The sequence below is a fragment of the Manis pentadactyla genome, chromosome 5 (assembly GCF_030020395.1).
Source record: "Manis pentadactyla isolate mManPen7 chromosome 5, mManPen7.hap1, whole genome shotgun sequence".
In the NCBI taxonomy this organism is placed as follows: domain Eukaryota; kingdom Metazoa; phylum Chordata; class Mammalia; order Pholidota; family Manidae; genus Manis; species Manis pentadactyla.
In genome coordinates, this window is record NC_080023.1 from 408,169 (window position 1) to 426,627 (window position 18,459).

General features: G+C 43.6%; 1 protein-coding gene across 14 annotated transcripts in view; it reads left to right on the plus strand.

The window, feature by feature from the left end:
• The window catches only part of LOC118930278 (TBC1 domain family member 14), a 220,129-nt gene that overhangs the window by 167,184 nt on the left and 34,486 nt on the right, over positions 1–18,459 (plus strand). For 11 of the 14 annotated variants that reach the window (XR_005031980.2, XM_057501984.1, XM_036921362.2 and 8 more), the window contains one exon: positions 17,342–17,460. Coding sequence is in view for 12 of the 14 variants with exons in the window: in XM_057501984.1 (XP_057357967.1) it covers positions 17,342–17,460 (119 nt within the window). In the remaining 2 variants the exon portion in view is untranslated. Of the gene's footprint in view, positions 1–10,901; positions 11,049–15,631; positions 15,805–17,341; positions 17,461–18,459 lie in introns of those variants that run through there. The other 3 variants (XM_057501986.1, XM_036921374.2, XM_036921373.2) reach the window with 3 other exon arrangements.

Here is an 18,459-nt window from a genome sequence, read left to right on the forward strand (position 1 = left end):
TCTGAGGTGGTGAGGATGAAATGAATGAATATCCACATGTGCTCAGAACAGTATTAAATGTCATTTAATTGCTGTGAAGCGTTTGCTGTTGCCATTGTTTCTTTCTGCGATAAGGCTACCTTGGACGATAGGAAATGGGACGTGGTATGAGAGGATGAGCCTGAGCCCTTCTCAGGCCCCTTCACTTGCTTGCTCAGCAGACGCTGTGTCCTGCAGGGCCAGGTCTTGTGCTGGGCACCGGGAGCACGAAGCAGCTGGGCTGACCTGCCGCAGGGAGCCTGTGGTCAAGCCACGGGGACGGGTGTGCACACTTGGGCTTGGAGGTTTGGATTTCATTTCCACCTTCACCTCTCCTATCTGTGTGACCTTGGGCCAGTTACTTCTCAGTTTTCTCATCTGCCAAATGGCCATTATGATTGCTACTCACTGGATAGTTACAAATTAAGAGATAATGTATTTGAAATATTTTTGCCCAATGATTAGCATAGCATGGGCCCAGAGTTAGCACTCAGGGAGTGGCTGTCATGATTTTTGGTTCATAAATAGCCTCAGTATGTTGCCTCAGTGCTACATGTGGTTTGTCCAGGGCATGCTGAGGCACATCTGACTTCATTTTAGCTGGGCCAGATTCCCCTGGCTTGTGCCTTTTACATGCATGGCTACCATTTTTAGGAGATGTTATTTTCACTTATCTTTTCAAATTTTATAAACATTTTGGAAAGTCAGTAATTTTCTGTCAGGTTATATTCTGATTCCAGAGGGATTTTCTTAATGGGGGAACAAAAATGACCAAGGATAACTATGGGAATCACACTAAAACAGTAGTTCTCAAAGACTGAGTATGTCTTCGCCAGGGTGTTTGTTAGAAACACAAGTTCTCAGCCCCAGACACTGGACAAATGCTGGGGCTGGAACACAGAGCATTATTTCAGCAGAAGCTCCAGGTGATTCTGACGGACGCCGAAGCCTGAGAGCCACTGCTGTGTGAGAGGGCGTATTGGATATCTGGAGAAAAACAGCCATCTTCATTCACAGCAGGGTAGATAAAGGACCAAGTGTGCCAGATACACGTGTTGGCGATTTGTGAGCCAGAGAAGCTCCTGAGAATAAAGACGGGGAGGGTGTACTTGAAGATCACAGCTGTTAGGTCCCCCGTCACTGGTTTGTGTGCACTGGGGCTCTGGCCCCACTGGGTATGGAATCCCAACCAGGTCAATTACTTACTAAAACAAAAATACCAACATTCTCCAAAGGGTTTAGAAAAGATTCAGAGTCTCATAACACAATATTCAAAATGTCTAGGATGCAACTCAGAATTACTTGGCCTGTGAAAAACCAGGAAGATCTCAGCTCACATGGGAAAAGACAGCAGACACCAATGCCAAGATAATACAGATGTTGGAATTATCCAGCAAAGACTTTGAAGCAGCCATTATAAAGATGCTCCAGTAAGTAAGGGTGAACACTCCTGGAATGGAGAGTAGAAAATATCAGTAAAGGAATAGAAAAAAGAACTACATGGAAATTTCCTAATGAACAAATACAGTAACTGAAATAAAAAACTAGGTGGATAGACTTAATAGCAGAGATGATAAAGAGTGAACTTTAAGATAGATCGGTAGAAATGATTCAGTTTAAAATACAGAGAAAAAAGATTGGGAAGAAAAAGAATAGAGCCTTAGGGATATGTGGGACAATACTACAAAGCCTGACATTTGTGTGACTGGGATTTCAGAAGGAGAGGAGAAAAATGTGATGCAGAAAAAATAATGGCTAAATATGGCAAAAAACATAAACCTACAGATTGGGGGGGGAAGGGATTCAATGAATTTCAGACAGAAATTTGTTGAAAGCACAAATTACAGTGTCTGGGTTTTCAGTGTATATAGATATATAAGAAACTATAAAGGGGGAGGGGATATGGTTGTAAAGTTTTTGCATTCCACTTGAAGTGGTAAAATACTGATTCTAATTAAAGTGTGAAAAATTAAATATATATTATAATCCCTAGATCAACCACTAAACTATACAAAGAGAATCAAAACACAGTATATTAAAATAGAATTCTAAATAGAGTTCAAAGAGCCAAAATCAAGGTAGGAAAGAGGAAATAGAGGAAGGAAAAACAGAAAATAAATAAGATGGTAGAGTGTATTGAAACATATCAAGTAACTACATGAATATAAATGATCTGGACACACCAATTGTGTGTCTGAATACCCAATTCTGACAGACTGTCAGGATGGGTTAAAAAAGGAATCACATTTTTGCTATCTAAAAGAAACTCAGTTCAAATATAAAATGTCAGTTAAGATTAAAGGATGGGAAAAGATATACCATGAAAACACTAATCAGAATGAAGATGTAGTAGATTTATTAGTATCAGAAAAAGTAAACTTCAGTGCAAAGAAAATTACCAGGGATGAGGTGGGATGTTACCTACTGATGACAAAATAATTCTAAATAAATGTACCTAATAACAGAGCTGTCAAACATGGGACACAAAAACTGACAGATCTGAAACAGGTGGGCAAGTCCACGTCAGCGCTGGAGCGTCCTCTCCAGAGAGTAATTGGTAGAATTGTCCACCAGACCAGCGAGCTGCACCGACCGACATCGGGAGGGCACTTCACCCTCCAGGAGCACAGCATGCATTCTCTCCAGGCACATACAGGGCATTTACCGAGATGGCCACGACCTGTGTTGTTAAAGGAACTACAAATTTGAAAGGATATAACTGAAAGGATTAAAATTATACAACACATGTTCTCTAATTACAGTGGGGTTAGATTAGAAAGTCATGACAGATAACAAGAGCATATTTAAAAACTTGGAAATGAAAAAGTACACTTCTAAATAAATAATGGGACAATGACAAAGTCATAAGGAAAATTAGAAAATATTTTGAACTGCACAAAAATAAAACATATCAAAATACATGGGATACAGTGCTTAGAGGGAAGTTTATAACATTAAAATTCTCATATTAGAAAAGAAGAAAGGTCTCAAATGAATAATCTGATTTTTCTACCTTAAGAAACCATAAAAGGAGCAAATAAATCCAGAGCAGGCGAAAGGAACTAAACATAACAAATCAATGAAATTGAAAATAGAAAAATAATAGTCAGTGAAACAAAAAGCCAGTGTTTTGAATGATGAGCAAAACTGATCAAACTCCAGCAAAACTGACAAGAAAAAGAGAACCAAATTGTCAATAAGAGAATACCACTACAGAACCAGCAGAAATTCAAAGGATAATAATAGAATGTTATGATAACTATATACATAAATTTGATAACTTAGATGAAATAGTCCATTTTCTTGACAATCACAAATCACCAAAACTCATCCAAGGTGAAACAGCTGAGTCATCCTGTGATCATGAAAGAAGTGGGAACTAGTTACAAACCTACCAAAAAGAAATCCCTAGGCCTACAGGGTTTTACTGATGAGTTCTATCAATATATAGAGATTACTTCCTAACTCGTTTTATGAGGCCAGTATTTGACCTGATAACAAAAACTGGACATGTACAGTAGAAAAAAAGCAAATTTCACACCAGTATTCCTTACAAAGACACGCAAAATCCACAACACAGTAACAAATTGATCCATTAATACTCTGTGACTTAAGTGGCATTTATCCCAGGAATGCAAGGCTGGGTTAGCATTTGAAATTCAATCAGTGTAACCCACCATAATGACAATCTTGGGTGAATCTCAGGGGTATTACCTAAATATAGGACTCTAGTCTCTGAAGTTTATATACTGTATTATTCCATGTATATGGCATACTCAAAAGGACAAGGCTATCATACCAGGGATGGGGGAGGGTGTGACTGCCAGGGGGTAGCATGGAGGGGGTTTTGTCATGACAAGACTGTTCTGTACCTTGGCTGTGATGGTAGCTACAAGACAACATGTGTTAAAAGTCATAGGACTGTATACACCTTTTTGGTGTATGTTATCAATATATCTATTTGGTATATGTTAATAAGCTAACTGTATGTTAATTTAAAAAATAAAACTGACAATGGAATGAGTGAGTCATCAGGACACTTTTGACCTAGCTTTTCCATTTTTAGGAATTTATCGTAGAGATGAATTAGTATGTAGGTAAAATGATGGTTGTATAAGGGTATTGATTAAGGACAAAAGAGTGGAGCTATCTAATGGCTGGCAGTAGGGAATTGGTTAAATCCCTAAATGAAATAAAATACAGACCTTAAAATATAAAGTGGATAACCATTTGTATTACTGCCCTCTGTGTGAAGATACACGCATATATTTGGAAGGGTACTTACAAAACTGGTGGTAAGAGGACTGCTTCCAAGAGGGGAACTAGCTGGGCACGTGGGGGACAGAGGGGAGCCCTTACTTTGTACACCCTTTCGTACCTTTGAAATTTGTTCTCTGTCCATGTCTACCCCCAAAAAATTTTTTTAAAATGCATGAAGAATGATAGAGAAAAAAATTGTTGAGGAATTTTTGGCAAAGGACAGCAGGGTGAAGCCAGAGTAAGTGAGTATTCCCAAATACAATTTACAAGGTCCATGTGACCCCTAGGAACCTACTGCAGATTTGACACTGAACTTCCTAGTGGCCAGAGCGAAGAGGGGAACACAGTGTAGCTAGCTAGTGGTGGTCCAGTGCAGAAAGCTGAGCCTGTTCTTGAAGCTTTGGTTTATCAAGGTGGTAGATGACTTGTTTATATGCAACCGGGCCCTTTTGGTGGAGCATGAGTCTATCAGAAGATTATTCCACAAATAGCCGATCCCTTTAATTTTGGGTTTTAGAGAAGAAACAGGTTAATTACAACACTTCTACATGATGCCTTTCTGGAAAAGAGGAAGGAGGAAGTGATCCGAAGTTTCTAGAGGGGAAATGATGTGTGGGTGTTTAATTTGAACTTTATTCTAAGGATAGATTGTCTCCCATTGTTGTCATGGTAACAGTTAATATGTTCTGAGAACTGTAACATCTTTACAGTATAAACTGGAATTCCAGTGCATGTTGCTGCTGACGGTTGCTTACTCTTCCTAATGTGGAGGGAGAGGTTTCCCGTCAGGCTGAGAGGCAGTGTGCCGAGTGCACTTTCCGTCTTGCTGCTGTGGCTGCCCTGGAGAGAGAGGAGCTCAGGACTGGAAACACTTCTTACATTGACTTCTAACAGTGCCAGGTCAGAGGGCCCTCAAATTTGGGAAGCAGTCTGACTGAGACCATAAAGTGCCCAGTCTGTGTCATGGTTCTGTCTGTCGTGGTTTTGTAGCCCTAGGCCAGGGACTTTGGTGGTCTCCTCTGCAAAGACAACGTCCACCTGGCCTGTGCCTGTGAGGGGTTGAGTAAGGTGAAGTCGGGGGGCTCTCCCGGAGCAGTGTGGGCATCCAGTGGGACTTCGTTAAAGGTCGGTGGTCTCTCTTGTTCTGGTGTGCCTTTGTGGTTACACCTTTACCCTCGTGGGTAGATAAAACTAAAAAGAATGACAAACAAACAGAAAAACTACTTGCAGGAATGGTCAGTGTGGTTTATTAAGTGCAGTTGACAAAATCAGCCTTGTATTCCATCTGAAATAGCGGAAGAGCTTTTTTCAGATTATAAAAATAGTTAATAAAAAATACCTGTAAAACAGTTAAATGATAGATGGAGGCAGAGGAGAACAGGAAAGCCCTCTTCATCCTGAGACTCTGTAGCCCCTTCCTCGTTGGAGTCTCTGACAGTTTAATGCCTACCTTCTCAGGCCTTTCTCTCAGCCTGATTACACACAAATTTCACCCACAGAAATACATTTATATGAGATTATAGGCCATGTGAGTTGTACATTTTTCTCTGATGTGTACACACTCTGTCTTCAGGAAACCTGACCACATACCCTGACGATGCAGAACTTGTGATTATTTAGAGGTCCATGCTCTGACCCGTTTCTGACGGACTTTGGGCTCAGTCAGTAACATTTGCAGCCTGGTGGACTGCTCTGTAATCTGCATGCATTTCATGGAAGCAGCTAAATTGAGGCAACTTCCTCGGAAGACCTGGAGAGGTGGCCCTTGGGAGCTTTCCGATGATTTTGCCCTTCTCGGGGCATTTTAATGTGTTGCTATGAGAACAGTGATGGCCAAAGAGAACCAGTCATTTACACTGACCTAATTCCTAGTGGAAGACTGTGAGATTCTAAAGTATTTTATAATTTCTTAGATTGTGGGAGCAGCAGGGAAGACACTTCCTTGGGTCTTCCCCGGTGGTTGATGGGCCCAGCCCGACGGGCATGTCTTAGCTGCCAGCACATAGGGCAGAGCCCGGTGGGCAGGAGACGCTCCTGAGGAGATGGAATCAGCAGGTGCAGGGGTGGGAAAAATTTCCCTCCTTCCCTTCCAAGAGGGGAACTAGCTGGGCACGTGGGAGACAGAGGGGAGCCCTTACTTTGTCTGTACACCCTTTCGTACCTTTGAAATTTGTTCTCTGTCCATGTCTACCCCCAAAAAATTTCACAGCCAGAGTAAGTGAATATTCCCAAATACAATTGACAAGGTCCATGTGACCCCTAGGGTCTTTGGCTGGTCTAATAATTAACTTGACATAAGATAGATTAACAGGAGAAAAACAAACTTAATTTTGTATGTACAGGAGCCCCATAAAAATATGAGATTGAAGGAAGTGACCAGAGTAGGAAACTTTTATACCTTTTAGACAAATGATAAATTTGTGGAAAATTCACAAGGCTGCATCGGGCTTTGAGAAACCTCAGATTTGAGGAGAGTAAGTCTCTTCAAGAGTCTCTTCGACACACCCAGAGGGAGACGTCTTTACAGGTGCATTAAGATAGATGTGAAATCTGCCACTTTGAGATGCGGAAGAGTCTCTGTCAGTTTCTGATTTTGCTTTAAGTTTCAAAATTTAGTTAAAGTCAACCGGCTATCACGTGGTATTATACATAGGGAAAATTTTGTAAGCAGTACTCAATTCTAAAATATGTGATAGAAACTGCTATTAACTTGCAGGTTACAACCTGCAGGAAGAGATAAGCATTGTGTTTTGGTAAGCATATCTTAATGCGCATGTAACACATGCTTAACCCATCTCTCGCTCACATTTAAGTTTACTGAGCCTGTGAGCTCAGGTTGGCTAACTTCTTAAAGAGTGTGCTGGTAGAGGCTGGGAGGCCAAGAACCTGTCCCTTTCTTGGCATAGCCCTCATATAGCTGCAGGAATCGTTTCTGGAAAGCCCCCAGCAACCCCCCCATGCTGGGTCAGCTGCCCCAGGGGCTCTTGTTGGAGACTTGTGGCACCTCACAGACAGTGTGGTGATTGACTGCTGGTCTGTGAGCAGCTGCGGCAGGGACCTTGTTCACCTTATTCCCAGAGCCACGTACTGAAGGCCTGTGTTGGATGGATGAATGGAAGGAAGGAAAAAAGGGAGGAAGGGAGGGAGGAATCAAATGACTGATTCCATGGATCCTGACTGTCTCCTCTGTGCTGTGACTTGTTAGCCTTCCGTGGCGAGAAGACCAAAGACCCCTCTCTCACAGGTTTAGAGTTCCTCCAGGGAAATAAATATTAATCAAATAGTCATGTAATTTTTTTTTTTAGTTCTGTTTTTTATTTTGTTTTGCTTCATTCTTTTTTTTTTGATAACATTAATGTACAATTACTTGAACAACATTATGGTTACTAGACTCTCCCCATTATCAAGTCCCCCTCACATACCCCATTACAGTCAGTGTCCATCAGCATAGTAAGATGCTATACAATCATTACTTGTCTTCTCTGTATATACAGCCTTCCCCATGACACCCCCCCCCCCCGCTACATTATGTGTGCTAATCTTAATGCCCCATTTTCCTCCTTATCCCTCTCTTCCCACCCATCCTCCCCAGTTCCTTTCCCTTTGGTAACTGTTTGTCCATTCTTGGGTTCTGTGCTTCTGCTGCTGTTTTGTTTCTTCAGTTTTTTCTTTGTTCTTATACTCCATAGATGAGTGAAATCATTTGATACTTGTCTTTCTCTGCCTGGCTTATTTCACTGAGCATAATACCCTCTAGCTCCATCCATGTTGTTGCAAATGGTAGGATTTATTTTCTTCTTATGGCTGAATAGTATTCCATTGTGTATATATACCACCTCTTCTTTATCTATTCATCTACTGATGGACACTTAGGTTGCTTCCCTTTCTTGGCTATTGTAAATAGTGCTGCGATAAACATAGGAGTGCATATGTCTTTTTCAAACTGGGCTCCTGCATTCCTAGGGTAAATTCCTAGGAGTGGAATTCCTGGGTCAAATGGTATTTCTATTTTGAGTTTTTTGAGGGACCTCCATACTGCTTTCCACAATGGTCGAAACTAGTTTACATTCCCACCAGCTGTGTACGAGGGTTCCCCTTTCTCCACATCCTCACCAGTATTTGTTGTTGTTTGTCTTTTGGATGGTGGCCATCCTAAATGGTTTGAGGTGATATCTCATTGTGGTTTTAATTTGCATTTCTCTGATGATTAGCGATGTGGAGCATCTTTTCATGTGCCTGTTGGCCATCTGAATTTCTTCCTTGGAGAAGTGTCTGTTCAGATCCTCTGCCCATTTTTTAATTGGCTTATTTGCTTTTTGTTTATTGAGGTGCGTGAACTCTTCATATAATTTGGATGTCAACCCCTTATCAGATATGTCATTTATGAATATATTCTCCCATACTGTAGGATATCTTTTTGTTCTACTGATGGTGTCCTTTGCTGTACAGAAGCTTTTTAGTTTGATATAGTCCCAATTGTTCATTTTTGCTTTTGTTTCCCTTGCCTGGGGCGATATGTTCATAAAGAAGTTGCTCATGTTTATGTCCAAGAGATTTTTGCCTGTATTTTTTTCTAAGAGTTTTATGGTTTCATGACTTACATTCAGGTCTTTGATCCATTTTGAGTTTACTTTTGTGTACGGGGTTAGACAATAATCCAGTTTCATTCGCTTACATGTAGCTGTCCAGTTTTGCCAACACCAGCTGTTGAAGAGGCTGTCATTTCCCCATTGTATATCCAAGGCTCCTTTATCATATATTAATTGACCATATATGCTTGAGTTTCTTTCTGCACTCTCTATTCTTTTCCACTGGTCTATGGGTCTGAATAGTCATGTAATTTTAAGTTCTGATTAGTGCTGTGAGAAAACAGGGCCTGATGCTTGGAGAGAGAAGAACAGGGGCCTTGTCATGTCGATGGGCATTTAAGGTGAAGTCCAAACCAGCGTTCTTACTAGCTTGTTCCTCTTGTGAAGAAAAATCCTCCAGAAGGATTCAAAGAATAATTTAATGAACATCCGTATATGCTTCACTTAGACTGAACAAGTATTGACATTCTGCCATATTCATTGTGCCTCTATTTTTTAAAAATGGAACCTTTTGAAAGTAAGTTGCAGGTACCTTGACATCCCACCCCTAAATATGTCAGCATGTTAAGGCAGAGTTAAGTTCAGAGTTAAGGCAGTCTCCTATAAGCATAAAGCTGCTATCACACCTAAGAGGGTCATTCCGCATTCCCTGAGAGCATTCGACCATGGCCATGTTCATGACCAGACCATGTTCTGCTTTCCCAGTTGCACTACTGTTCTTTGTGAACCAGAATCCAATCGGGTTTGTGACTTGTTCTTAGTTATTTGTCCCCTTATTCTCTTCATATAAAAATTTTAATCCTTTTTTTTCATGATGTTTACCTTTTTTCTCTTTTTAAAAATATGTCCATAGGTCAAAGATTCATTTAAACAGATTGAGGAGGTGAATAAGATGGTAAAATTGATTCTGAGGGCATTTGAGGAACCTAGGTAGTTACAGGCATAAAAGCAAATAAGAATTAGAATAAAATTGCTAGGTTAGATTTAAACACACATCTAATGAGGACAAGAAGACAATTTTGGGGGTTATCTTTTCTATTGGACATAAATCCACAAGTTAATATGTCACTTCATAGTTTGTGGGCTATAATTGAATAATAGCGTAGTCACGTTCTCCTAGAGAATTCAATCATCTTCAGGCAGGCATGTTAAAAATGCCCAGGTATGAATTGAAAGGAAACCTCTCCTCCCCTCCCTATGCTTTTGTCTTATTTCTAAATTTTGAATAATTTTTATTAAGGCTTTCCCTAATCTTTTCAGCCAGAATCCACCATTTTATCCTCGTATTACTTTTTAAAAACAGCTTTATTGAGGTTTATAATTGCTATACCATGAAATTCACTCATTCTATGTGTTCAGTGCTTTTTAATAAATTTTTGCAGTTTTGCAGACTATCACTGAAATCCAGTTTTAAAGTATTTTCATCACTCAGAAAAAGTTCCCTCAGGCCTGTAGGTAGTGGATTTCTGTGGTCATCTCCAGGCAAACACTAATTTGCTTTCCCTCCAAAAATTTGCCTTTCAAAGAAATTCATATAAATGGGATCATCCCAATTATCTGGTGTCTGGCCTTCTTCCCTTGGGCAGGATGTTCTGAGGCTCACCCACGTGGTGGCCCGTGTCAGTACTTGTCCCTCCCCCTCGCTGTGTCATTGCTGCTTAGCCATTCCCGTTAGTGGGCTTTTGGATTGTTTTGGTGTTGGACTGTGCACATTTTCCGGTATGGTATTTGTGTGCTGAGAGGATGCAGCTTAGTGTGAGCAAGTGGGCTGGCCGGGTTTGTAACCAGGGTGAGCATGCCTCACCTAAACTACCCCCCTGCACGCGCGCGTCGGGGCTGCTGAGGGGGGCAGCGGACGCCCCCGCTGGACTCTGGAGCCTGGGGGGCTTTGCCACGCCCAGGGCCCGCCCGGCTCTTCCCCAGTGCCCAGGTCCGCCCTGCGCCCAGAGTCCCGCCCAGGGTCCGCCCAGCGCCCAGGGTTCTGCCTGGTGCCGGGTCTGGAGAGCCAGGCCTGACGCGCCGAAACCGAGCGCGTGGATCGGCCGCACAGCATCTGTGCGCGATTGAGCAGCCTGCCGCCCCCGCCGTTCCGCGGTCCGACCCGCCGGGGCGCCGCGCTCGCTGCCGCCCGCCCGGGGATGGAGCCACCGGCCGCGCGCCTCTGAGCCCGCGGCGTTCATGGTGAGTGGGGCCCGGCCGGCCCGCGCGCCCGCCTGTCACCGGCTTCTGCGCCTCCGTGGTGCGTCCTGCCCGTGTGTGTGCTGCATCCACCCGGTCCAACGAGCTGAAGCTTGCGTGTGCCAGTGGTGATGCGCCTGTCTCCTCCCCGGCACTCTTTGTGTCTGCGATTCCGTGCAATCTTCTGTCAGGGTTCAGTTTTAATGGGTACAGCAGGAGACGGTAGGCAAAGGCCGGCGCTTCTTTGAGTCCTCGTACCCATCACCCAAAATGCGATTGCATCCCGTTTTCAGCATCGGGCCCGGCACCCCTCCTACAGGCCGGAATGGCCTTGCCCGTGGTCTTGGCAAACCTTTGTATGAAGATCAGCCTGTACCTTGTTAGCCCTGGGTCCCAGTAAGGTGGTCAGGTTACAGCAGCCACAAGGCCTGTTAAAACCACAGTTCAGTTTTAATCAGTTTCATTCAAGTCCACATATTAACTTTTGTGTTCTGCATGTTTTGTAAGGAATATAAAAATTAGAAAAGGTCTCCTGAGAGTAGTTTCCCCAAATGCCAACATTTCCTGTAACTTAGAGAATGCTTTCTGGGAAAATACTGCCTGGTAAGTTGGTAAAAGCATCCAAGTATGAGGAGCCTCTCAGGGGTTCTCAGGGTCGTCTTACTGTGAAATCAAACCTTGGGGGGTCCCCAGGGCTGTCTTTTGGAAGGCTGAGCATTTGTGAGACTGGGACAGGCAGGCAAGTTTTCCCCGCTAAAAATGGCAAAACATGTCTCATCTCAGATTTTAAAACAATGGCCCTCTTTCCCCAGAATTGCGTGTTACCACTGGCAAAGTGTGAGGCCATCTGCAGGGCAGGACACCACACTTCCATGTAGTCTTCACCACAGCCCTATTATTTCTCCCTCTTAAAGGGAAGGACTGTGAGAGGCAATTTAATGGTAATGTGGTGGCCGTCACACTCCCTGTCATCTTCTGGGCACCTGCAGTGGCCCCACACCCTAAGTTAATTCGTTCTTCTTAACATATGAGGAAATGGGCTTGGAGGGGTGAAGGAGGTGCTCAAGGGTCGCCCTGGTGGTGGTGACTGTCGGGGAGGTGGTGGTGCAGACACAGGCCTGCTGCCATCCCCCATGCATCCCCTACAGGCTGCCTGAGTCCTCAGCTTGTGCAGATGTAGTTGCTAAGCTGTCAGTGGCACTGGAGCCACTCCACATGTGGTGATATGCTTTATTCTGGACAGAGCTCCAAATTCCCCTGTGGTCCTTTTAAAAGGCTAATCTTGATACTATGTGCAGTTGAGTCAAAGGCTTAAGCATGGGTTTGGACTCAGGACCCTTTCTCCTTCTAGCTAATGTAGATTTCCAGGAAGCTGGGGGGCTTCTGCTGGCCAGCAAATTCTCAGCATAACTGTAGTGCTCTTCCAGTTCTAGAAGTGGCACTGACAACCCCTCTTGTCATCCTATCGGGAATACTGATCATTTAGGAAGCTTCATCTTTCCTTCCTCTGAACAAATGTCTGTTGAGTAGGCTTTTTTCCCCCTTTGTAACTGGTAAATTACACACTTGATTCAGGAGTCTGATGCCCTTATCCTTGCTTAGCACTGTTCAGACGACACACGTGATGCACAGCCGGCCATCAAGTGCACCGTCTAATGGGCTCACCACACCTCACACTGCTTACTTTCTGGCTCTGCGCCAAGCCTAGCTCCTCCTGTTTCTTGGGGCCTGACCCCCTACCCCCTGGCTCTAGGTAAGCTTGTTGAGACTGTAAAATCTAGAGCAAAACAGCTTTGACTCAGCATCATTCCCCATTTTAAGGCCCATGCTGGTCCACGAGTAAGCATGTTCGTGTGCATCTCTTGGCTGTGGCCTGGCTCCCAGGGTCTTCTCCCCCAGGGCTTCCAGCCAGCTCTCCCTTGTCCTTTGTCCACTCAGGGGGCACCCTTTGTGAGATGCTTTCCTTGATTCCTCTCAGCCATGGGTCTCCTGCCCCGCAGGCTCGCACAACATGTGGCTTGCTCCCTCGTGGCATTTTTCATTATCTGCTTGATTTCTTAGCCTCTGCTGCCATCTTACTGCCCCTTGTGCAGAGAGCCCTTCAAGGTTGGGATCTGCGGGCTTCTCAAGCGGTGGCCCCTGTGGGCCCTTTCCCTCCTCCTCCTGCCTGTGGCCCCTACGTGGGGCAGAGGGCCCTGCTCAGCTGCTCTGGCTTACTGCTTTTTCTCCGAGCCTGGGCTGGGTTATCAGGCCACCTTCCATGGCTAGCCCCCAGTCAGGTGCAGCAGGTCTCTTTTGCTGCTGTCTCACAGGTGTTGGTCTTGTCTTCGCAGCAGGATGATGATGACCCAGGGCAGGGACTGTGGCCTACTGAGATTCTAAGTGGCTTGAAACTTTTTTGACATGGGCATCCCCCCTCTGCCGTGCCCATTAGACAATTTAAGTTGAGACGCAGTGCACAGATGTGACTAGATACAGAACCGAAACAAACTGTCCTTACTCTGTGCAGTCTGTATTTTTCATTGTTTTTTTAAAAAATGCTGCTGTGACCACTTAAACTGAGTTGCCACTAGAACCTTGAAGACCCCTGTTCTCAGGTCCCTCTAAGGTTGCGCGGGGTGTCCGCACGGTCACTTAATGGGTGACTTATACTGACGAGCCTGCAAGGCTTTTGATGAGCACAGCTATGAACAGCATTCTTACTTGGTTTAAACCAAGAGACTTCAGAACTTGATCCCATAAGGGTCCCAGGAAGAGAAGAGGCTTTGGAGTCATAAGTTGGATTGAGGCTGGGACCACCCTGACGTTGCCAGGCACAGAGAAAGGTTGCACACTTCAGTCGGCCCTTCACAGTTGCTGTCATTTTATAGATGAGGAAACTAAGGCTTAGGGCAGAGTTAGGACTTCGAACTCAGTCTTCTGCTTCCAGAGTCCCAGTTCAGTTACATTAGTGCTGACCATGGCATTGATCGTTTGCAGCTGAAAGTTGTTTTCCCAGGGACTTTTCATTCACTGCCTCCCCTTCCCCACAAAAGGATCCTTAGAGTTCTTGTTTCTAAAGTTGGTTTGTGGGGTCAGAAAATGAGCTTTCTGTTGACACCGCTAGGTGGCTATGGGAGAACTAGGGTTGGAGCAGGACTTGTAACAACTTCCAGGCCATTCATATTCTGAAATGCTGTTTAGGCTTTTGAAAAGGCGATGTGTGTAAAGCACACAAAAGCAAATGGAAACGAGCACCCAAATTCTGGGACATTTAACTTTGGGGCTCAGCATCTCTGCCTTGGCACATAGTTCATTAGGCTGGGCTTGGCGAATAGGTAGCACATTATGGGGCATTCATCACCAATTCTTTTTAAAATGCAGCATGCTGCAGACTTTTTCTCAGCACAGTTTTGGCAGATTTCCTGTAAAATTAAGGATTTTGACATCTAGGTGCTGGATTTGAAGCTTCCTGATGGCTGATGCCATGTTAGGTGGCAACTGAGTACCTGCCCTGTGTAGGTAGGTGCTCAGAGGATTGATCAGTGAAAAAGCAAGCACGTTTTCTCAGTTTTGGGTGAAGGAGTCACTTTAGTGGAACAGTTTTTTCCAGGAAAAGTCCATTTTATAACCAAAACTATACATGACATCAGAGGTAAATTTGCTGCTATTCCAACACACATCTTGCCATTTTAAACAAACTATCTTAGGTTAATTATATGTTCTTTTTGCTTTCATAAGAAGACAGATTTACGGAAAATTTTCACCACATCTATGTTCAGGGCTCATCACAGTCATGCAATGAGATAAGTCTTAAGGAGTTAAAAAAAATCTAAGTTATCCCTGCAGGACTTGATAGTACAATGGATTCATTTTAAAAATCCATATACTGGATTTTCTCCATTATTGTACTGTAAATAGCAACAGACAAGTGGGTGTATTTTCATCTTGGCACATGGTGAATCAAATAATATGTGACATGTACTATTTATTAGCTCTTTCATCCCTTCTAAATTTATATTTTTTGGGTCACATGTAGCAGGAATACATTATATTTTAACATATATGTTTAAGAATATTTCCCAAAAAATTAAGTCAGTTTTTAATTTATTTTTTGTTTGTCCGTCTTACTGTAAACAGTCAATGCAATGGAGTGGGAGGGGGGACCTGATAATATGGGTGAATGCAGCAACCACAATGTTGCTCATGTGAAACCTTCATAAGATTGTATATCAATATACCACAAAAAAAAAAAAGGCAGAATAGTATTAAATAAATAAATGGCCATGTCTCTCAATCTGTGCTCACCACATCCCTTATACAGAGTATGAACGTGCTGATGGGGGATCAAAAGTATCTGTCTCACATTAAGTTTCTCAGTATAAATTAGTAAATAGGTTTGGGGGTTGGAGTTTTTTGGTTGGGTTTGTTTTTTTGCATTGGTCTGTGAGTTTAGTCCATACTAATGTGCCTGTGAGAGATGATTCCATTTTCAATGTACTCACATATCAAGTTTCCACACCAGCAGAACCTCAGACAATGATTGACCCACATCATGTTCCTTTTGCGAACTGAAAATGACCAGCCAGCCTTCCTTCACCCGACAGATACCAAACCTCACTTGCCTGAAGAGCGCAGAGGGTGAGAATGAGAGTTTTCCCAGCATTCTTCACAGATGCCTGTGGTGCCCTATCAAGGTCCGCCCTGCCCCAACACGCACCCGGAGTCCCTGAACCCCATGCCAGCCCATCCAGCCCCCAACCGCACCACCAAACACAGGGTGAGCATCCACACGAGGAGGCAGGAAATGCCAGTTCGCCACATCCCCAACATTTTCCATGTGACCTTGAGAAATCACATAACCTTAATTATTTTGTCTGTGAAAATGGCACTTAATGAAGACCAACTGTACCTAGAGTCATAGACCTAGTTTAGGAACTCTTAAAGTCCCTTCCAGTTACAGGACCTGCCCCTTCACCTGCTAATTGTCTTTCATGAATTATGAATTCTCTGGGTTTTTCCCAAATGCTACTATAAACATACCCGCACTTACATAGTACATGAGAAAAGTGGTATAATTTTATATTTTCCCACAGGTTTTCAAAACAAATCTCACAAGCTCAGGTAGTGGAACAGTTTTAAGTCAGCGCAGACAGTATGAAGAGACCTAGCCCTGTACGCCCAGGCATATGGAAACTGCCGTGGTTCTCAGGGTACTCTCCTCATAGCCTATGTGTTTTGAGGAAATAAATTTTCCTTTCCACTTTTTAGAATGCTCTGTGGGCTTTTCTGGCTGTGAGAATAATTGCCAAATAATTTTGCAATAACACCCCTCCTGGCAGCTAGTGTCAATAATACTCATTTAATAGTTAATCACTTTCCACTCATGATACTGCTTCTGTTGTGATCTGGAGTGGTTATTTAAATCTTAGGCTAACTACTAATTTGTTTGTCCTCTCTTCCCAGTTAGATTGTCTTCCCCCAAAAGGGGGGGTCCCCAAAAGCCTTGTCTATAATAGGCAACAAGATAATACTGTTGTTTTTAAATTTTGTAGGAGGCTAAGGGTAACACACAAACGTTATTTCAGACGCTAGACTCTGGTGTCAACTCACTTGGTTCTGAATTCCTCTGGTTTGGTGCTGGGAATGTAGGTCACCAGGTGTGACTGAGCTTCTATGGTTGCAGTCCACGGGACAAATTAGTGATCCCATTGTATGGAGGCTATGTGTGGCACAATTATTTGTGTAATAACTTGCAGAGATGACTTCATGCAGAGATGTTAAAGAATTTCTTTTTTTAATATATTTAACCTTTTGAGAAAATGGAACAGCTTTAATCATCTTCATGCAAAAGATTTTTAACCCCTTCGTCATTTCAGAAATGATTCAGAGGCCTAACAAAGACAAAAATGCCACAGGATAGAAGGCAGTGGACTAGAAATTCAGGGTGAGAGTGGGTGTATGAGATGAAGCCAGAGGGTCAGATGAGTGCAAGAAATGGCTGTCACTCTGGGCTTCCTGCAATAATCAGTTAAAATTGACAGTATCCAGAAGACAGAAAACACACCTCTAACCCAAGAGATGATGTTTGTGGGCCCATACAGAGGGACAGCTGGGACAGTGACTTCCCCAGCAACCCGGGAAGTCCATAGCCCTCGTGTCATAAAGTGATGGCCTGAGCTACGCAGGTATAGGACCGCTTCTGAAGAGGAAATACTTCCCGTGTATTACCTCAGAGTGACTTTCTTGCTTTCAGAAGGGCTTCACAATATCGGAATTGGCCAGACCTAGAGTTATCCCTGGTTTCTTTGTCCTAGGAATATGAAGACAAGACTGGACGACCTAGCAAGCCACCCTCTCCAAAGCAGAATGTGAGGAAAAATCTTGATTTTGAGCCACTTTCCACCACTGCACTCATCCTGGAAGACAGACCAGCGTGAGTCTTAAGAAGAATCTCTAGCATGTTCGCTTTAGTAGATAAGTACAGTTTGCTGATGACCCTTCCATTAGCAAAGGACCAGGGAGGGTCACAGGAGGGGAAACAAGCACTTGTTAAAAATGCTGAGTTTCTCTTTATTCCCTATATTAACATGTTCTATAACAGTAAATGACTAATTTGGAAACTGTCCTTTAAAAGAAGTTTGGACCAGGATTTTCCATTCAGGTTTTTCACTGTAATTTAGCTTTTGCAGATACTTAAGTAGCTATTATAAATTATAGACTGGCTTGCAACTGCAGAAAATACATGGCAGTGTCCTGTAAAGTGGGTGGTTTGGAAGCACCCTGGGATCGCAGAGCTGTTCCTGTGCTGGCCTGCTGCGGTTCTTTGGGATGTGCAGTGAACAGGTGGGGTGATCTTAGCAAGGCTTCCCTCTCCCTGAGCCTCTGTTTTCCATCCATATGGTGAGGAGACCAGTGTTAATGCCTGGTTTATAGGTCGTGCTTGGAGACCTGAGTGGGGTAAAGGGATTGGTTGGTCATACCAGGCCACAGCTTATCTCTGTAAGCATTGTGTCTCCATAGAACACTGTGTTTCAATACAAAGATTCCACAGCTTTAAGAAAAAAGAGAGAGATTGTAAAACATTGGGCTGGAATCCCTAAGGTCTTTGTCCACCCTAAAATTTAAAATTGGTAAAATCTAAAGAAGAAATGTGTCACCTTATGTTAATTCTTGGTCCTTGGAAATTTTGAATGTGTGGGTAGATAGGGAGAGAAACCCTAAAATGGAGGATTAAAAAGGCAGAGACTTGGCCAAAGCCCCCACCTGGTGAGGACCAGCCCTCGCGATGCCCTCAGAAATGTGCGCTGGGGGGAACTGTGCTATGCTCTCCTCTCCTGCAGCAGATGGTCATCGAGCAGGACCCCGGGCTGTGGGTCACCCTGCAAGGAGCACGGGCAGCCAGCCCTCGCCACCTTCCAGTTTTCAAGTGTCA